The sequence below is a fragment of the Vidua macroura genome, chromosome 2 (assembly GCF_024509145.1).
Source record: "Vidua macroura isolate BioBank_ID:100142 chromosome 2, ASM2450914v1, whole genome shotgun sequence".
Classification (NCBI taxonomy): Eukaryota; Metazoa; Chordata; class Aves; order Passeriformes; family Viduidae; genus Vidua; species Vidua macroura.
In genome coordinates, this window is record NC_071572.1 from 1,227,457 (window position 1) to 1,248,896 (window position 21,440).

The window sequence follows — 21,440 nt, forward strand, 5'->3', positions numbered from 1 at the left end:
GCCGTGCCCGCGCGGGGGTCCCGGCCCTCAGGCCGCGGTGCGGGGCAGCCCCGGCCCGGCGGGGGCGGCGCTTGGCGCGGGCAGGGCCGGCCCGGTCGAGCGTGCGCAGCTCCTGCGCCCTTTAAGCCGCGCCGCCCCTGCCCGTACGGGCGTCTGAGCCGCGGGAGCCGCGCGGGAAGGAGCCGCCACAGCGCCGGGACGCGCCTTCCTCCACCTCTTCCTCCTCCTCCTCCTCCTCCTGTTCCCCCTCCCTGCTCCTCCTCTCCGGCCTCGCCGCAGCCCCCTCCTCCCCACCCCGTGCCCCGCTCCTCCCGCCACTGCCAGCTCTAAGATGCCCCGCTATGAACTGGCTTTGATCCTGAAAGCCATGCAGAGGGTGAGTGAGGGAGAGGAGACGGGAGGAAGGAAGGGAGGGAGGCAGGTGGGACTGGCAGACCCCCCCCCCCCCGCCGTGTGGTGTCCCCTCGGTGTCCCCTCGGTGCCCGCCTGTCCCCGCCGCACCGCGTGGCCCGGCCGGCCCTGTCGCCCGCAGTGTCGCAGCGTGTCCCGGGCTCCGCGGGGCTTCCTCCGCGCTCCGGCCCCTCGCCCATCGCCCCTTCCCTGCCCGCGCCCTCGCGGACTTGGCCGAGTCGCTGCCCCCGAGCCGCAGTCCCCTCTCCCCCTCCCCTCCGGCCCGCAGGTAAGCAGATCCCACGCTTTCCGAGCGGCAGAGATGCGGTTTTCCTCGCCCATCCCCTCCCTCCGTGCCTGGAGCAGGTGAAGCCGGCCCTCCCCGTGCCCCTGCCAGCGCATCCCCCTCTCCCTCTGCAGCACCAGCGCTTTCCATCCCCCTCCCCGCACCTGCGCTGGCATCACCGGGCACCTCCTCGGCTCCCCCGGGAAGCCTCGGGGCGAGGGGAAAAGGGGGGAGCAGCAAGGATTCGCTCCCAGCCGCGGGGTGCCACCTTGCCCCCCGTGTGCCAGGGAGGTGCCAAGGCTGGGGTTTTGCCCGCACCAGTGGAGCGGGGCCGATAGGCCGGGCCGTATCGCCCCCGGGAAGGGGCGCTGGGGGTGGCAGCAGCCGTTGCCGCTGTTTTTTGGCAGCGCGGTGATAACAGAGCTCGGTTAAATGATGCTCTTCCCATTCGGCAGGAGCTGAGTCAATACGTGGGGGAAGCGGGGGGGGGGGGGGGGTGGGAATGGGGGATGTGTGTGCGTAAAAATAATAATAAAATAAGGCCATCTCCGTGTGGATGGGAGGTTTATTTGGTAAATAACAGCTGATACTGGCCCTTCTCTAGTACCTTCTATAGCCTTTGTTTATCTGCTACTTTCCAGCTTAAAATGCGGTGCTGGTGTTGGAATGTAGCAGCACTCGCGCTGGGCTGGAGCCCTCTGGTCCAGCCCGGCGTGGATACTCTGCTTGGATTTACCCTTCATTCCCACCGGCACCATTTCCCACCGAGCAGCAGCAGCTCAGCGGCGTGGCCGTGGTGTTTTTTTTTTGGGAATTACGGGAGCACGTCTGGTGTGCCGCATGCACTAGTACATTTCCATTCATTTTACATGGACCATCCACATGTCGGGGCTGGCTTTTTTTTTTTTTTTTTTTTTTTAATATATTTTTCCCCGTGGTTTAGCTGCAGAAGCTGTAGTAGAGACATCTCACCTGGGTCCTCTAGTGGAGAAACGCAGCAGCGGGGAGAAAGCCGGGTGACATTGCTGCACCAGCTCACCCGGGCAAAAAATACGCTGCTTTTCCACGTATCATTTTTGTCCGATTCTTTTTTTTTTTTTTAATTTTTTTTTTATTCTTTCCACACCTCTCCCCTTGGGTGGATGAAGAGATGCTTTTTTGTAGCCGTGCTGTTGATGGGGGAGATGCTTTAAGCCGGGCAGGCACTCGGAAGGCAGGGCAGGACAGCAAGCGTAGCAAATCTGCCGTAATACCGAGGCAGGAATAAACTGATTTCTCTGAAAGGATGCCATGGAGTGCTCTCTGCTGGAAAGGCTCTCTGGTTTCTAGGATCTGACCACGGAGATGCAGGGATAAGCTTTTAGCTGTAAGATGCTTCTAATGAACACCAGTGCACTCAGGATTTAACATCTGCAGCCTTTGCCTCTTTGAAGTTGGACTCTCCAGCATGTTCTTTCCACATGGATGTACCTTTAAAGGGTTTTTTTTTTTTTTTTAGCTCTGTGATTATGTCCAAACATTGCAGTTTGTGCTGGTGTTTTTAACCCACCCTTGTTGTAAGTCTAAAATTTAGAGTCTGTCTGTAGGTGCTGCTATTTTCATGCTGTTTTCAGCACACCAGATCTGGGTGCTTTTTCGTTTCCCAATATTTTGCTGCTCCTGCCTTTCTTGTGCCATGAGAACTTGGAAGTATTTTCTCGAGTGGTTTTATGCTCCGTGGTGCTGCTGGATCCTGGCTGGGGGGTTGCTCTAATGACCCCTGTAAGCTGTGCATAATCCTGGCTGTAATGCTGAGCTAAATGAGGCAAAATATGGGGATAATAAGCCCGTCTGAAATAGTGGAATGATTCCATAACTCATTCCTGTAGAAGAATAAACAACATTGCTTTTCCACACTGGTGACAGCACCTGGTTCCCTGTCCTGCCCTGTCAGTCCCTCTGTGGTGGCTGCATGTCCTGGTGCTGTCTGAGCAAGTGCCGACTCTTCTTTTGGTGTCTGTGATGTCCTTCCTCACCTGTGGCAGCTCCCCTGTCCTCCAAAAAAAACCCCAAACCCTTGTCACTTGGCTTTCCTGTGCTTTAGGGCTTGTCCTCAACTTCTCGGAGCTCTCTGGCAGCTTGGTGCAAACCTCAGCCTGGAGGCTTTGCTGCCTCTCTTCAGAGGCAAACGTGGTGCTTCTGTGGGGTTTTCCCCACCTACAACTTCCTTTTAATAGTTCCCTTGGCATTCTCAGGGATCCAGGCAGAGTAAGTCCCTCCAGTTCATTTTTGTTACTTTTAAGCCCTGCTGCTGCCCAGCCCTGCTGGTGTCCAAGTCAGGGATCCTTTCCTGTTCTTTCCCTGCATGTGGCTTCTGTTGGGAGGATCCCAGGGCAGCACACCCCATCCATCCTGCCTGATGCTCTCCTCAGGCTTGGCAGGCTCCAGAGCCTCTTCAGCTCTCCTTTTGTGCCTTAAAAACACAACACCCAAGAGCTTTGGGAATGGGAAAACTTTCACTTTGAGCTGGTTCCACTTACCAGCCTTTGTCTCTGGTTGTCTGCGTGTACTTGCCACAAAAAGTCAGGATTTTATTCTGAAGTCAAAGCTGAGCAGCTCTTCTGTGTCCTGATTTGTGGGAAGTCGTGGACTTGGACTAAAACCACTGTATTTTTATATACTAAAACACAGGATATTTTATATACTCTGTATATATAGAGAATTTTTCATCAGCAGAGCCTCCAGGTAGCGACTCTTAGGAAAACAACAATAAAAGCCCTAAAAGCCACCCCAAAATAAATAATTCTCCCTACTCTGTGGTGTATTTGGAGGGTGAGGGGTTTGTGTTGCTGCGTGTGAGTTTATGGAGGAGATGCCCTGGGCAGAGCAAGGTGTGAGCACACGGAGGTGAAATGAATCATTTTGCCCATTGTGTTGCTTTCCACACTGCAGCACGGAAAGAACAAATGCTGGGGGGAGCTTGGTGGCAGATTTGTTACCAGCAGTGTCCAGGTGTTTGCAAAGCAAACCTTACCTGCCCACAGCAGCCCCAGCCAAGCCCAAAGGTGCAAAATGAAGACACAGCTGTCCGTGGCCTGAATTCCCTGTTCGTAACAAAAGCTGAGTTTTTAAGAATTCCTGATTTTTCTCCTGTCTTTGGCTCTGAGTGGGGGGGATTGTGGTGGTGCAGGACCTCCAGCAGGGAAGGGCAGTGAATCCCCAGGAGTGAATCTGCAGGAATTCTCTGCAGGGAGCTCTGAAACTCCCTAGGAAGGAAGGAAGGAAGAGCTGGAAATGGTTTCCTGCTGCTCCAAGGCTGTTTGTGCAGAGTGGATGTAGGGTGGCAGTGCCAGACCTCCGAGGGGACTGGGACGCAGGGTGGGAATCCCACAGTTCCTGAGCTTGGAAAAGACCTCCAGGATGGAGTGCAGCCTTTGACTGATCCCCACCTTGTCACCCAGAGCAGAGCACAGGCACACCTGTCCTCAGCAGCACCCCTTTGCAACTGGAACTGATGGGCACTTCGTAAATAACTCGGAGCATTTCACTAAAAATGAGGAAATTCATCAATATTTCATTAGCAGTGTGCTCATCTTCACCTGTGACAAAGTTCAAACACACAGAGTCATAATCTGAAACCTAACCACCTTTTTTTTTCAGCAAATACCTGGACTAGGAGACCCAACCAGCCACTTCTGGAATCCCAGAGTGGTTTGGGTTGGAAGGGGTCTTAAAAATCACCTTGTTCCACATGGCAGAGACACCTTCCACTATCCCAGGTCGCTGCAAGCCCTGTCCAACCTGGCCTTGGACACTTCCAAATAATAATAATAATAATAATAATCCTGCAGTGAATGTGTGCTCTCATTTCTCCAGCCATGTCCTTACAACACAACTTGTCTTCAGCAGCTGTTTGTTGCTTTTGGAGTGGGCTGCCGTGTTTCCAAAATTCCCTACCTGCCGTGTGGAGATTGTTGGCTATTTTGGGAAAGCCAAAGTAAATGGGCAGTAGTGTTGCTTGACATCTTGACTATTCCACTTAATTGCTGTGTGGGCAGCGGCAGCAACTGGGCTTTTGATGTCTCAGTTGCCAGGAAGGAGGGGGAGAGAACGAAGCAGGAAGATACTGGGTTCATTTTATTTTATTTCATTTTATTTCCTTTCCTTTCCGGTGAACCACCTGCTCTTCCAATGGAATTGTGCATCTTCCTCACCCCTCTTCCCAGCTGAGCAGGTTAAAATTACACAAAAGTTTTTTTCCTCTGTTCCCACTGGCATTTTCAGTGGGCTGGAACAGGCTCTTGAGCCTGGCAGGGAGGGATCCTGGAGCTGGGGGTGGTGCTGGGAAGGAGACCAAAGCCTTGGAACTAAAAGACAGGATCAGAAAACAGCAAGATCCAGCACTGACTCTGCTGGAGGAGTCACCTTTTTGTTTTCTGCCTTGAGCATTCCATAAGAAGAACGGGATTTTGGAGAGCGTGGTGCAGACAGCATTTGGGAACGATACCCTCTTGCCTGATATTTGACATTTTCAGTCTTGGAAGAGCTGGAATTTTTGCCAAGTGTGGCATACGTGCCTGGGACTGCAGAATAGTTTAAGGCTAATTTCAGTTTCTTGCAGGCCCCTGGCGGGATTTCAGTGGGGTTTGGCCAGTCCCTCTTCAGGGGACAGCAGTGGGGGTTAAACCTTTGAGCTGAAACTTCTCTGGGCTGGCCCTGGCTCCTCCTCAGCAGTGAGCTCTTTGCTCCTGGTTGTGTTCCTGATGTGTTCTGGCTGTGAGCAGGGAGGTGTTGGTAACTTCAGCGTGGAGCAGACTGTGTCCCTAAACTCTTGGGAGAACCCTTTGTGCTGAGCAGCATTAATCTCTTGATTGTTGGAAAGCCCTGGAACGTGACTGGCTCCTGTGAAAGTTGTCCATTGTAACCCTGAGGAGAAGCTGCTCCTTCAGCTCATGTGTGTTTGTGTTTTCTGTCTCCTAACTTCATCACTTCCATACTTGGGAATGATGGAAGCTCTGTGTTCTTTCAGGAGCTGATTTCTCCAGTTCCCTTGTCCCAGAACCATCATTGCCACACAAAAATTGCTTTGGCAGTTGTTAAGTTGTTGGCAAGTAATTTATCTTCCCTTTTTTGTTTTTCTTTGCCCAGAGAAGCTGTGGCTGCCCCTGGATCCCTGGAAATGCCCAAGGCCAGGTTGGAGCAGCCTGGCACAGTGGGAGGTGTCCCTGCCCATGGCAGAGGGGGCACTGGATGGGCTTTAAGGTCTTTCCAACCCAAACCATTCCAGGATTTTATGATTTCTCAGGCTCCATCCATGGCAGGCTGATAATTCCTGGAGCCACAGCCACCCACACCTCCCCGGCTGCAAATCTGGGATGAAGGAAGAGCTTTTTATGTGGAAGCACTTGCTTGGGAGAGCTTCATGTCCCACCCTCTGTGTCCCTTACCTGAGGGCAGCAGGAACCTCTGGGCACCAGGTTATTCCCTGGAAAAATCCCTGCCCTATGGAGCAGCAGCAATATCCCCAGTGTGCATTGAGGAGCTGATAAAAAAGGTGAAAGCAGGGGAAAAAAAAATAAAAATACAGAAAGAGATGCAAAATATAACTAATTATGGAGAAGTGGAACAGGAAAAACTGGAAGTAAATATGTGGAAAGTAAGGCAAGATGTGAAGACCTGTCCTTCCTGTGGAGCACTGGTGCAAATATTAGTGCTGAAAATGAGGTTCTAGAGAAAATTCCTCACCCCTGGTGAGGAGAAGGGCAGGAAGGAAGTGGATGGTGTAAAGGGAGGGTTGTGAACCCATGAAATAGCATGGAGGAACTGCAGAAGAACTGTTGTTCTGCTATTTTTTAATCCTGGTTTGTCCACTTGCAAGCCAATCCTTGTGTTCAGTCCTGCAAATAGCTAAGGAATAATAAAAAGCCAGGTCCATGCAGAGGAGGGAATGTGTTCAGTGGAGTTGGGGTTTTAGGAAAAGAAATCAATGTTCACTAGTTTTAATAGTGATATTCTGCATCAAGCTTTGTAATTAGCATTAATTGTTTTAGAACCAAGAGAATTTTATTGAACTCTGGTTTTGGTGTCTTGAAATCTCTAAGAAGGATCACAAGTCTTGAAACAGCACCCAGCTGACTGGGAAGCTTGGAGAGCCTCAAATTCTTGGACTGTGATCCTGAACTTTTGTCTCACCTATCAGTAATCCTGGGGGTGCTTTATATTCCAAAGATTGTGGGCAGCTAGAAATGTGATGGGAATTTGGGGAAGTCCTAAAGAAGCTTAATGAGTCTGGGGGTTTTTTTGGGTGGTGGTTATTTTTTTTTTTTTTTTTTTGGTGGGTGTTTTTTTTTTTGGTTCTTCCTAGAAATTTGAAGAAGAATTTCCTCCTGGTATCTTGCCCAGTTTCATGGGGACTGACACTTCTCCTTTCTCATTTCCCAAGTAACGTCTGCACTCTCCCAGCCAAAATCCTCCTCAAATGGGATGAACCAGCACATTTTTTAGGCTGGGATTATCCAGTTCCTGCTGAGTGATGATCACCACCAGCTGCATCACAGCACTGAACTTCCAGCTGAAGGAAAGGGCGTCCTCAGTAGTGGCAGAGATTTTGCAGCATTTCTGATATTTGCTTCTAAAAAGGTGATAACCTTGTCCAGAGAAGTGATGTGGTCCCAGTTCCACTCCAGAAATCAAATTCTTGGCTGTTGAGGCTTGTTTGACCCATTCTGCTGCTCCGGTGACCAAGTCTTCATCTCCTTCATCCCTGCCATGGCAGTGAAACGTTTGTGCTGCTGCATTTTGGGTTGCCAAAAGAAGGGATTTGAGCCTTGGCACTCAGTGTCTTGCTGCACCTTCCACTGCAGTGTGACCTGGCAGGGAAGTCTTGCCTGGTGCTGTGTGATGCCAGAACCTTCCAGTTTTTGCCAGCCCCTTCCCACTTCCATGGAAATGTTTGGCTTTTTGCCCTCTGGTGCCCTTGGTTTTGCTGTTGACCACGTGGCTTCTGCGTTGTCCCTGCCCCTTTTGCTTTCAGTTCCTGTGGAAAAGAACTGTGTCCTGTGGAGGGGGGATGTCACCTCTCTGTAGTTTCCTTGCTGGGCTGGGCTTTGTGGTGACAAACTGAGCTCAGGAGGGCCCTGCTGGAGCTGCAGCCGAGGCAGGAAAGGTTCTGCAAGGCCAATTCCTCGGCAGCTTCCGCTCCCTTCACAGAATTCCAGAGCTTGGAAAAGCCCTCCCAGCCCAGGCAGTCCCAGCTGTGCCCCGTGCCCACCTTGTCCCCAGCTCAGAGCACTGAGTGCCACCTCCAGGCCTTCCTTGGGGACTCCAAAGCTCCCTGGGCAGCCCCTTCCAGTTCCTTTCCATGAAGAAATTCCTCCAGATAACATTTGTCACCCATGGAAACATAAGCCAATTCTTTGGGCTGACAAGGGGGAAAGGAAGGTATTAACTTCTTATTTTCTTTAAATTGATAATTGATGGATTAATCTCCTGGCTATGATGGGTATTCTGTCTAGGTAGGCCTGGAGAAGACAGAATTTCTTTCTGGTATCTCTGTATTTAACAGATAAAAAGGGACTTTTTGTCTCCTTCCCTCTGTCCCCAGCTTACCCCCCTTGCCCTGTAGGTGTTTGGAGTTTTGGGAAGAACAGTGGAAGCAAATCAGTTCCTTATTCCTGCTGGAGTGCTGGGGACTGGCTCTTGGCAAAGGGAACCAGCCAAGTGTGAATGTCACAGGCAGTGGCATGAAGTGGCTCGGGGAGGGTGATGCAGATTCTGAAAAAATCCATCTTTTCTTGCTTTGCAAGGCTGGAGCTTTTCTTGTGTCCACTGACTGCTGGAGTGTCCTTCCTGTGCCTTCTCCCCTTCATTTGTGACTTGGTGGGACACTGGAATAGGTGGATTTGCTTGGGATGAGGGGGGGGAAATGGTTAAAAAACCCCAAAGATGACAAGTAAATGATGTCCTGCTCTAACAGTGTCAGTCCCCTGAGCTCCAGTTGGCCTCGCATCACTCCAGTTCCTGCTCTGTAATTGTCCACTGCACACCCCATTCCTGCCTGGCAGTGAGTTCTCCGTGTCTCTTGCTCTGGGGTTGCTTATTTCTCTCATGTCTCCCTCAGCAGTTGTGTAGAAAAGAATCCGGAAGAATTTATGCTGGAACAATTTTGTGCTGCTGCAGTAAAACGAAGACCAGAGCTGGAGTGATTCCTGACCAAAACAAAAGTTACTTGCGTGTTCATAACAGCTCCTTTGAGTGAGTGACTCGTTCCTTGCACCTCAAATTGGATTTTTTTTTAGTAGTGATGGTTTACAGAGTTGGCTCCTGAGTTCTCCAGGCCAGCAGGAGGTGGTGATGCAGAGTGTGACCAACAGGTTCAGTCAGGTGGGCTCAGGTAACTGGAAATGTGGCCCTTTCCTGCTGCAGCCTCTGGAGTTCAGGGCTGGCCTGGCATCCCCAGCAGCTCCAGTTATTTATTGGATGCTCCAGGTCAACTTCTGCCTTCCCTGTCTGTCCCAGGGGGGTTCCTGGCACATTCCTCTGCCCCAGCTCCTGATTTTCAGGGAAAAGCCTGGAACTGCTGCCCTGGATGCTGAGGGTTCTGTTGAGCAGCTGCCAAAGCTAGCCTCTGCTTCCTCAAGGGCATGTGCTACATAATTTATGTATCACTTACTCCATGAAGAGCTTCAGTGCTCCTTTTTTTGTGTTCTGGAGTGCTGCAGTAAATGGAACAAAGCTTTTCCTCTTTTTTTTTTTTCTTTTTTTTCCTAAAAGATTTTTTTTCCTTGTGTTTACTGTGGAGCAGTGGACAGGTAGGAACTCACTGGTGTGTCCATGGCCAGGAGTGTGTGGAGCCTGGAAAACACACTCAGGGGGTTGCACATGGTACAGACCCCACTCAAGGCACGAGACTTCTGGTAGTTATTAATTTTTCTGTGGCAGAGTTAATATTTTCCATGATCCTGGCAATCTGGACAGATCTCTTCCACACAACAGAGCTGTTCAGTAGGTGAAGTGCTGCAGATCTGATTTCAAATACTTCTGCTTGAAGGTGGAGAGAGGGAGAATGTTGGTCCCAAGAAATAATCAGAAAACTGCTTGGAAATCTGTGAGCAAAGCGCTTAATTTGCTAACAGTGGACACTCCTGTGGTCTAGGTGGGCATCTACATCCCCAAATTAACCCTTAAAACATCAGGATTGGTGAGGAGAAAAAGAAAGTCAGCTCAGACACTTCCCATCTGCCAAAAAGCCAACAGAGCTGAGAAGAAATAGTGGCTTCAGAGCTGGAGCAGTTGGACTCTGGCATGTTTTAAACAACCATTTTATTAGAAAAGCACTGTGGAGAAAGTTTTCCTTTAGAACAATCGTACAAATTTCTCCTCAAAATCCCACCCTGGATCTGCTTCATATTATGAAATCTCTCTTCAGGGACTTGCTTGGGATTTTTTTTTTTTTTTTCTCTTAAGGAACAGGCTGGGTGTTGGAGAGACATATGCATTGTTTCACCAGAGCTGCAGCCTCTATTTCCAGACAAGAGGGAAGCACATTGTTTTGTGTCTTTGATATGATCCAGCCAGAAAACAGCCTCGGGGAAGAAAATTCCCAGTCCTTGGCAGCAGCACTGTCTTTCTGACTTTTTTTTTTTTTTTTTTCTCCTCCCTCTGTCAGTGCCACAATGTTCACTGTTCTAATAACTCAGGACTAAACTCACATGGGGCATCTCAAAAGTCCTTTGTAAGACTCGAGGTCAGAACTTGCTGAAAGTTCAGAGGGACGCGTCTCATTTTCCTAATGAAGAAAAGTTCCAGGGTTATTTTGGAATTAGGTCTAAGAAACTGGTACAAGAAGCTACTTCAGTGCTGTAATTTAGTGGCAATGCAGCAAATTTGTGGTGGCTGCTGAAAACTTTTCACCTTCCAGCTCAGGCAAACTGAGCCCTGCAAAAAAACCCTCAGGTGTTGGTGACAAAGGACAGGGTTCAGCTCTCTGAAATTTGATTATTTCAGGTGCATGGTCTGGCTGTATCTTCCTATGGAAGACACTCCAGGAACTTCACTTGTTGTTTATTTTGGTTGGAATGAGCCCCCTGGAGCTGAAGTGACTTAACTGAGGAATGTCACCATTTATTTGAGGGCAGCTGCATCTAATAGTGACACACTTGTCAGAGAGTCTGGATCCTGGAATTACAGAAGGTTTGGATTCCCAGGGACCTCAGAACTCATCCAGTCCCACCCCCACGGCAGGGACACCTTCCATTATCCCATCCAGCCTGGCCTTGGACATTCCCAGGGATCCAGGGCAGCCACAGCTTCCCTGTTAATATCCTGTTTATAGAAACACTCTGAATACTTCTGGTATCAAAATGAATTGATTTTACCAGATATTTTTGTGATTTTTCCATATTGCTCTATAGGATATTTGGGACAGGTCACTGATGACTCTGCAGGGAAGATGATGGGGAGGTGAACTCAAGTTAAAATCAAATAATTTTTAGTAATGAGAAGGACAACAGAACATTAAAAATACTAATTATTACAATTTCCTTATCTGGCCGTTCTTCTGGTTTTCTGTATAGCAGATTTTCTTTTTTGTCAAATCTCTTCTTCTCTTTCTCTTAAAATATTTATAGTTTTGGTATAAACATAACGTAGTTGAAAAATTAGCTGAATATAGCAAAAGACACAACAATATTAAAATGTTGCTCCAAAGTGCTTAAAACTAAGAATAGTCCATTAAACTTGGCTCTTATTGCGTCATCTGATGTGAAGTGTTTATAATTTTGGGTTGGATTAAGCTATTAGACCATTTAACTACTCCTGTATTTGCGGGTGGGGAGAAATGTGAATTCTTCTGTGGAAGAATTGAAAATACATCTGTGGTTTGAGGCTTCTGAGGAATGATAAATTTAGCCCAGTGCTGTAATCAGTCCGTTTTGTGCCATTCTCCTTAGTCTCTCATTATTGGCTGTAATTCCAGCAGAAGGAATATCTCTATTCTCAAGTGGGTTTGTGGTGCTGGGGGGGGAACCCTTATTATTTTTTTTTTTTTTTTAATTTTTCTCCTGAAAACCAGCTGTACCATACAAATTACACAGTGGTGGATTTCTCCTTAAGGTTGAAGCTGTGGCTTGCTGGGAGCTATTTTTAAAATCTGTGTGGAGTTGCACGTTTTTACCTCAGCACCATTGCTGCCTTTAACACAACGTGTGCATTTTCAGCCTTAACTCTCTTGGAATCTGAAATGGTTTTATTGACCCTTTAAACAAACCCAATATATGGCAGGGATGCTAAACAAGAAACCAGCCAAATATTAGAATATGCTATCAGGCTGTTTGTATTAATGATTAATTAATGGGGAAATGGGAGATTCAGCCTCGTGCCAGAGAATGAACTGGAAAGGGATGCCTGGGAGCTGATGCTTGTAGGACTTGTGAGATTTTATGGCCAGAAAAAAAGACCCAGTGTTGGTTTTCTTGTTGTTTTACCGGTGGGTGGGAAAGAGGAGTGGAGTCGGACCCTGTTCCTGACCTTCTGTAATAATCTCATTATTGCTACTAAAGGTTTGTGTTCTCATCTTTAGACTGAGCCTGTTCTTTGCTTTGGTCTTCCCTTCCCATGGTGTAGGAAGTGGAAGAATCCCGTGTCCAGCTCTCTCTAAACCCATTAGAAGCCTTTGGGTTGGTAGAGGGTGCTGAGGGTGCCCAGAGCAGCTGGGGCTGCCCCTGGATCCCTGGCAGTGCCCAAGGCCAGGTTGGACACTGGGGCTGGAGCAGCCTGGCACAGTGGGAGGTGTCCCTGCCATGGCAGGGGTGGCACTGGGTGGGCTTTGAGGTCCCTCCATCCCAAACCATTCCATGATTCTGTGGTACCTCCCAAGGCATAAACAAGAGCTGGGAGCACATCCCAAATCCATGAGGGAGCCACCATGCAGCTCCTCAGTGCCCCTTCCTCTGCCACCAAGTCTTCGTTGTCCCTTTCCCTCCACTTCAGCACTTCGGTCCTGCTTGCCAAAATGGGTTTTGTTTCCTGACGCGTTTGGGAGCTGTCAGGTGGGATTGGGAATTCGGGAAGAGCGCGACAGGGAAAGTTTTGCCTCCGTACCTTCCAGCTCTCCATGCTGGGATGGGAATGGATGCTGGAAGGGCATTTCCTGGCATCCTTCCAGCTGTGACTGGCATTCTTCCAGCTGCCAGAACCCACCTGGTGTTCCCTCCTGTGCCTCTGGTGCTCCCACAAAACCCCAGCTGTGGGTGTCCAAAAGCACTGGCCCTAAAGTAGGATGTCAGGTGGAGTTTTGCTTCTGCCACTTGCTGGAATGGGATGTTTTCTCCCCTTGGATCACGTGGATGTGTGTGGAGAGCTTTCCAAGTGAAAAATAACCCTGTGATTATCCTGTACCCCAGACAGGAGCAAACTCACCTCAAAACCTGCGGAATAACCTTGGTTCTCCAGCTGATTTGAAATGGATGTTGATTTTTGACAGCGCTGTGACCTCACTTTGATTTTTCTAGCAGCCAGCTGGTGTTTCAGGTGCTTTCCTGTGGTGCCAGGATCTCCCAGGATTTGGGGGGTGCAGTGCAGGAAATGCTGAGCCAGGTTTGGGCTCCATAGCCATTGTTATTTGTTGGGTTATTTTATTTTTATTTTCCTAAGATTGCTTGAAAGAGGAAGATCTGGTTAGTGGCTTGAGAAGGAGACTTGTGAGACACCAGAGTAAAGAAAAAGAAAATGTGTTTTTGTTGCTTGCTGTGTTCTGGGGAATTTGGGTCACTCAGTCCTCCCGAATCGCTGCGTCTCTGAAGGTACCTGTAACCATTGACGTTGACTCGTGAAAGGATTTTACCACTTAGCCCTACAAATATTGAATGATGTCTGTTGTGGATTGCAGGAAATATAAAGGGGGAAAAATCTGTGGTGTTCAGTGATTTGTTTTACTACACTTCAAATTTTTTCTCATTACTTCATGAAATTCCTCTCTAATTCAATCTTTGTCTTTTGTCTTTGCTGCCTTGCAGGGTTGGTACAGTAGGCCTCACTAAACTTAGCTGCAACTAAGAATTTCTCCTACATCAACTGAGTTAAGGCTGATGCTCTTGTGGAATGTGGATTAAAAGTGCGTGCTAAGTTCCCAAATTTGAGAAGCGGAGAAAAGTAAATGTACCACTGCCACCAGCATCAGGACAGCAAACCAAGGGACAAAGAATTTGACCCGCTGTGTTGATTTTGGTTAAAACTGGTTCACGTGGTGCTTAAGAGACGTTGGCTGGGGGGCGAGAAGTGGACGTCAGCGAAGGCTTTTTGGTTGCAAAATGAGGGCTTCTTTGGAGCCAGCAGACATTGCCATTGTGGCCCTGTACTTCGTGCTTGTAATGTGCATAGGTTTCTTTGCCATGTGGAAAAACAATCGGAGCACCGTGAGTGGCTACTTTTTGGCAGGGCGTTCTATGACCTGGGTAGCTATCGGGGCCTCGTTGTTTGTGAGCAATATTGGAAGTGAACATTTCATTGGGCTCGCAGGATCTGGAGCGGCGAGCGGATTCGCCGTAGGCGCGTGGGAGTTCAACGCCTTAATGCTTTTGCAGCTTTTGGGATGGGTCTTCGTGCCAGTCTACATCCGGTCGGGAGTGTACACCATGCCCGAATACTTGTCCAAGCGGTTCGGAGGGCATAGGATTCAAATCTATTTTGCAGCGTTGTCTCTACTACTTTATATCTTCACCAAACTCTCGGTTGACTTGTATTCAGGGGCGCTTTTTATCCAAGAGTCCCTAGGGTGGAACCTCTACCTGTCGGTGATCCTGCTGATCGGAATGACGGCGCTGCTGACTGTGACCGGAGGGCTGGTGGCCGTCATCTACACGGACACCCTCCAAGCGCTGCTTATGATCATCGGGGCGCTCACACTCATGATCATAAGCCTCATAGAGGTCGGGGGGTTTGAAGAAGTGAAAAGGAGGTACATGTTGGCGTCACCAAACATCACCTCCATCCTCCTCACCTACAACATCTCCAACACCAACTCCTGCAACGTCAGCCCAAAGCCCGACTCCCTCAAAATGCTGCGCGAGCCGACGGACGAAGACATTCCCTGGCCTGGATTTCTGCTGGGACAGACCCCGGCCTCAGTGTGGTACTGGTGCGCTGACCAAGTCATAGTGCAGAGAGTTCTGGCCGCCAAAAACATCGCTCACGCCAAAGGCTCCACCCTCATGGCCGGCTTCTTGAAGCTGCTGCCCATGTTCATCATCGTGGTGCCGGGGATGATCTCCCGCATCCTGTTTGTGGATGACATCGCCTGCATCAACCCCGAGCACTGCTTCCAGGTGTGCGGGAGCAGGGCCGGCTGCTCCAACATCGCCTACCCGCGCCTGGTGATGAACCTGGTGCCCGTGGGGCTGCGCGGGCTCATGATGGCCGTGATGATCGCCGCCCTGATGAGCGACCTGGACTCCATCTTCAACAGCGCCAGCACCATCTTCACGCTCGACGTCTACAAGCTCATCCGGAAGAGCGCGACCTCCCGGGAGCTCATGATCGTGGGCAGGGTCTTTGTGGCCTTCATGGTGGTGATCAGCATCGCCTGGGTGCCCATCATCGTGGAGATGCAGGGCGGGCAGATGTACCTGTACATCCAGGAGGTGGCGGATTACCTGACCCCGCCGGTGGCCGCCCTGTTCCTCATGGCCATCTTCTGGAAGCGTTGCAACGAGCAGGGGGCTTTCTACGGCGGCATGGCCGGGTTTGTCCTGGGCGCCATCCGGCTGATCCTGGCCTTCTTCTACCGCGCTCCCGAGTGCGACCAGCCGGACACCAGGCCCGGCTTCATCAAGAACATCCATTACATGTATGTGGCCACGGCCCTGTTCTGGATCACCGGCGTGGTGACGGTCGTGGTGAGCCTGCTCACGCCGCCGCCCACCAAGGAGCAGGTGCGGACCACCACGTTCTGGGCCCTGTGGAAGCGCGGCGCGCCGGAGAGCGCCGGCAAGGGGGAGCTGTACCAGGCGCAGGAGAAGAGCATCCTCAAGTGCAACGAGAACGCCAACCACATCATTCCCAACGGGAAGTCGGAGGAGAACATTAAAAACGTGAAGCCGGAGGACATCAACCTCCTGGTGACGTGCAGGGATGACAGCAACCCGGTGATCTCGGTGAGCCACTCCGAGGTGGAGACGCCCGTGGATTGTTATTCCAACGGACAGGCGGCCCTGATGGGGGAGAAAAAGCACGAGGAGGAGGAGGGGACTGACAACCGGGCGAGACATTTGAAATTCATAGATTGGTTCTGTGGCTTTAAAAGTAAAAACGTAAACAAGAGAGTGGTTCGGGAGGTCGAGGAGGAGACTGTTTGTTTACAAATGCTGGAAGAGACTCCAAAAGTTAAACTATTACTAAATACTGGACTGGTCTGTGTCTGTTCGCTTGGAATCTTCATGTTTGTCTACTTCTCTTTGTGAGTGAATAGTGAACTTTTAAGGGTATGGCTTAAACATACAGAAGTTGATACAGGTCTCTGGAGATTTTTGGTTTTTCCTTTCTTTTCTTTTCAAACAACATAACCACAACCCAGGCATTGTTTACGCTATAATTGTAAGATCAACTCAGCTTTAGCCTATTTTGAGACCCATTGAGATGTGTTGTCCTCCCTCTGCTGAAAGCAGAACCTGTCCCGTGGTGGCTTTTTCTTTTTTCCCTTTTGTGTTGTTTTTTTTTTTTTTTTTTTCCCATTTGCAGCACTAACCTTTTGTTTTTCTGTGTATAAATATACCAAAGGCAGGCAGGTGGCTGTGTTTGAAGTCAGGCAGTTACAGCTCAGTCAGCATTAAGTGAAGAGAACAGGTAATCAGTTACCAGTGTGTAAAATCTGAGCGATTAAAGCTGTGTCAAAAGATTTTTAGATGCAGGGCTGTGATGCACATTTATAAAATAACTGTATTACCTTGGCCAACTTAGCACTTCTTAATTGCACTCACTGCTTTTTTTTCTTTCTTCAGTTTCTCATTTTTCTTCTGGCAACAACAGGAAGCTGTTTTGTCTCATTTTACAGCACTTAAAACATGATAGCTCTTAGCAGCTTTCTGCCTTTTTTTTATTCTTTGTAAGGAAATTTTTGTCTTTTGATTTTTATCCACTGTAAATTCCATTACTGAAAGGTTTCTGTATTTAAAAAAGAAAGAAAAAAGAGAAAAAACTAAAACAAAAATAAGCCTGGAGATGACAAACTGTCAATGGAGCAGAATGAAAAAGAAATATTCTTTCTGTGGGGTTTTGTAGTGTATTGAAATTGAAGCATCACAGAATTCTTGGGGTGGCTTTGGGATGTCCCTGGGCAGCTGTTCCAGGTCTCTGCCACCTCCATGGAAAGAAATTTTTCCTCAGGTTTGGGTGGAATTTCTTGAGTTTCACTAAATGTCCAAAAAGATTCATTCAGCCTCTCCAGCCTCTGAACCTTTAGGACATTGTTTGGATTAGCTTCTTTTTAGGGAAAAATCTGTTTGTGGGTTCTACCATATGGGAAAAAGAGAACCATGAGGTTTTTCATGTCTTGAAAAACTGTTTTTCACCCTGCAGAAGGGTTTTCCTCTGCTGTACATGGGAGGAATCCCAGAGGAGGAAGAGGAGGAAGGCCCGATGCTGCAGGGGGAGAACAACTTTGAAGGCGAGGAAGGGGAAATGGGGGAGAGAGGTGAAAGTGCTCCTTGTTTTTTCCAGAGTCCTTTTGCCCCACGTCTTCTCCCACTTCCCCTTTCACCCTGTCAAACTTCCTTTTTTGTTTTTTTGAGGAATCCCAGAATCCCTGAGCTTGGAAAAGCCCTCCCTGGTCATTGAGTTCCAGCTGTTCCCAATGCCCAGCTCGTCACCCAGCCCAGAGTGCCGCATTCCTTGGACACCTCCAGGGCTGGGCACTCCACCAGCTCCCTGGGCAGCCCCTTCCCATGAGTGACCTTTGTGTGAAGAGATTCCCTCCTTCCCTCCCTCCTCAGAACGATCCCGAGGGATTCGGTGTCAGGAGACGGGGAGCGCGTGCAGCCGCAAATCTGTGTCGGCAATCGAGGTCTGTCCTGTCCTCAGGATTTTTCCAAAAACCTGAATTCCTCCCAGGCAGTCCCAGCTATTTGTAGGTCTCCAGATCCAGAGGGTGTTTCCTTCTGAAGGATGGATGGATGGATGGATGGATGGATGGATGGATGGATGGATGCCCAGGCAGGGTTGAGCAGTTCCCAGGTGGGGAGAGGATGTGCGTGCAGCATTTTGGTGCTTTCATCCTTCCCCAAGCCAAGCTGGGTCCTGTCTGTGGGAGCAGAGCCCACCGGTATTAAACTCCTTCCCTCTCCAGGACAGAGTGGTCATATCCAGGCTTTCCATGGAAATAATTCCTCCAGTTGTCTTTGCTCCTGAGCTCGTTCAGGAGAGCACGAAGTGGCTGGGCCAAAATCGGGCTGAGGGACCATTGTGAGCGTTCACCAAAACCAGTTCAGGGGTCCAGCACCATTTCCTTGGCACACAAACAAGAACCAATTCCTGTGGGGGAAACCATTTTGTAGAGTTGAATTTTGGGTCAGTCCTGCCTTTGACTGCTGGAGAAAGTTTGCTTTTCCAGCCGTGCCATCCACATGGCTCCTAGTAGATAATTTCCAATACGTATTTTCAGATAAAAGGATTCACTTCTGTTTTTGGGGTGGTTTTGTTCGTTTTGGTGGTGTTTTAATATCAGTTGAATCTCATTCATTCCAAAACTTTGACCAGAGGCTGAGCTGCCCCGCTTTTCTCCACTTGGTTTAGTTGTTGCTGCTGGGAAGTAGAACTACTCCAAAGTGGAAGACTCGGAGTGTTGTTGCAGTATTTGTAGAGAGGAGTCACCATACGTGGTGATATGTTGCTACCAGTGGGAGAAGACACATTTTCCTATGATTTGTGTGGCCACAGCTTGGTTTGGGAAAACATTTTAAATCCTATTTAAGGGTGAAATCCTGGTGTGTGAAATTAATGGCATCTCAAGTTGCTTCCTTAGTGGGCTTAGCTTAGTTTGATGTAAAAACGTAAGGAATTGTTTCCATACGGGATAAAATCATTTAGGGCAACGTTTGATCGTAGTGGGATGAAAAATAACTTGTAGAAGGCAAAGATAATTCTCAGTCCAACAATATCCTCTTGAGAAGGCTGGGATGTGGCTCAAACCCCTGGTTTGACCCGTGTCCGTTGGGAGCTCGGCACCATTTTGGAGCAGCGCCTGGCACTGGGATTTTCCAGGCTGCTCCTCCATGTCCAGCGCTTTGCCACCGCCTGGGAAGCCAGCTTAGCTCAGGGACCCTTTGGCTCGGCTCCATCTGCCCCCCCGTGCTGTCCCCAGGGTGCCTTACGCGGGCGGGCGGCCGAAGGCGCGGCTGGGCGAGGGCGCTTCCAGCGCTTCTTCCAACGCCTTCTCCCTGCTGCTTCCATCCCTCTGCCCCTCCCCGAGCCCTCTGCTCCTCCGGGAGGACGCTTGGGATTAGCAGGCAGGATTCCAGCGGCCTGCTCGGATGGTCGGATCCGTGGGGAGCTCCTCCTTGGCTGTGGAAGGGAGTTGTGTCCTTCAGGACTGCGCTGCGGAGCCCCAGTTGCTCCATCTCCCGCTCCCTTTATTCTGCTGCACTAACGAGCTGCCACACTAATCACACTGCTAATTGGCAGGCAGGATCACCGTGGATTATTAATCTGCCTCCCCCACCCCATCTTTGGACCTGGTATTGTGAAGCTTTCGAGCAAATTCTCTCCCCGGTGCTTTTTCTCTTCAGGTGTTTCCAAGGTGTTTTGTGTGTGCTCCTCTTCAGCCTCGTTGTGTCGTAGAGACCCTGGAAGTTGCTGATGCTCTTTGCTGCATAAAACCACTTAATAAAAGGCCTTTATTATTAAATAAAGATCTTTCTAAGGTTCCAAGCAAGCTGCCTGCTGGCGAGAAGGACCTTGTGTAGGAGAAGGGATTTTTTTATAGCGTAAACAAGCCTTTGCTGAGGGGGGAAGTTGATGATTTTGGGGTTAAACACCCATTTTTTGGTCCAGCAGAACCACAGAGTGGACAGTCAGTTCCATGATTTTTTTTTTTGCCTGGCCCCCTCCCCCTGGGTGGGGCTGGTTGTGCTTCTGTCTTGCAGCAATGGGTTTATTTATTATTGCCTTGAGCTTAGGATGACAAGTCTTGGGAAACTGAGTTTGGAATGACAGCTTTTCTTCTTCTTGTTATTTCCCTTAACTTATTTTTTTTCTGGTAAGATATTTGAATTTTGCTCCTGGAAATGGTAGAAGCCTTTTATTTAAAAAATTAATTAAAAAAAAAACCATAAAAAAGAAGAGGCTTCTTGAGAGTTTAATAGAACATTTTGGGAGACTGTTTTTATTTAAGTTTTTTTCAATGGCTGATTTGATGCTATTCTCTGCCAAAGTTTAGAGATTTTTTTTTTGTTGTTGTTGTTGTTGTTTAATTTTTTTAAAATAATTTTTCCTGTTTAGCTTTTAGGGAAAGGAAACAGTGCGAGATTGTAAGAAATAAAAATGGCCTTCAGTATATTCCTTATATTGTGTATTTTTTACTTCTCCACTTGTGTGTTCCCTGATCCCAGAAGGGCCAGGATGAGACTTCTGATGAGAGTCATGAGCCCTGTAACCGAGCAGAGAAAAGGATTTATTTCCACGAGGTTACAGTGGAGGGGGCAGAGCCACCCAGGGAGCTCTGCCAGCACTTAAAAGATGCTTACAACTTTAAAACAGCTTTATTTTTTTTATATATCTATTTTTTTAAATCCTGAGATAGAGGAGGTGTTGGGAATTGCTCCCTTTCAGAGAACAGAGACATGGAAGAAGCTGGAGTTGCCAAGCTCCAGCTTTCTCAAGGAAATCTTTGGATTTAGCATGTACAGAGAAGCAAAATTACTCATCTGTTAATTTGGTATTCTGTATGTTCTGTGCCCTTAAATGTAATTGTTTTGAAAATAAAACTAACCTTGTTATGTGATGTTAAAAGCAGACTTCTGTGCAATGTTTTAATTTTTTTTGTTTTTTTTTTTTTTAAAGAAAATGTTTGTATATAATTAAATGGTTTAATGTGCTTTAATTGGCCTAAGGTAAAGAGTAGTCCTAGAATGTAAAACATATATAATTAGAATTTCTGATTTCACTGTGAGATCTCTGAACTCTTGGGGTTTTTTTTTGTTGTTTTTATTTTTTTTTTTAATTACTTTTGCAAAGTGGTTTTGTTTTGTTTACAAAACACTTTCTCTTTGGTTTCTTTCCTGGTGTTGGTTTCAAGGCATTTGCTTCACTTCTGTTCCAATCTTGAACTCATGGTATAGTGACATCTGGTGACACTTGGCATTCTCAGTTCCACTGTGTAAAGTCAGACACTTTGAGCAAAACTGGCGGTGAAATGACAATTCTGTGTCTAGGAATTCACGCTTTTAAAATGAGGTGGTTATAAAAATAGTTGCTGTGCAAAATGTTAGTAGTCTTCTTCAAGAAGAAAGCAAAATTTTCTAATCTCACTCGAGCAGTCTCTTCATTCATCATCTTCTTTTTTAAAGCACAGTGTCAAAGTGATGCTGCTTTACCTTGTATCTCTGAGAAAAATGTTTTTTTAGATATCTGTGAAGTATTTTTGGGTTTTGTTGCTGTTGTATTTTTCTGCAGATTTTATATAAAATACCAGTTAATGAACTGCCTTTTTTCTGTTGGTTTTTTTTTAACTCTCTAAAATACATTTCAGACCAAAACCAAATGATATCATATAGCATTTGAAACCTGCCTTTTTCCTTGT

The 21,440-nt window shown here is 48.2% G+C and overlaps 2 protein-coding genes across 2 annotated transcripts in view; both read left to right on the plus strand.

Annotated features, from left to right (window-relative positions):
• The first annotated feature begins 290 nt into the window (after positions 1–290).
• SLC5A3 (solute carrier family 5 member 3) lies at positions 291–21,340 on the plus strand. The gene is made up of 2 exons (XM_053970185.1): positions 291–376; positions 13,669–21,340. The coding sequence occupies exon 2, from the start codon at positions 13,963–13,965 to the stop codon at positions 16,108–16,110; it is 2,148 nt and encodes a 715-aa protein (XP_053826160.1). The 5' UTR covers positions 291–376; positions 13,669–13,962; the 3' UTR covers positions 16,111–21,340.
• The window catches only part of MRPS6 (mitochondrial ribosomal protein S6), a 48,387-nt gene continuing 27,239 nt past the window's right edge, over positions 293–21,440 (plus strand). Inside the window, exon 1 of the mRNA XM_053970186.1 lies at positions 293–376. Coding sequence (XP_053826161.1) covers positions 332–376 — 45 coding nt within the window. The 5' untranslated portion in view covers positions 293–331. The remainder of the gene's footprint in view (positions 377–21,440) is intronic.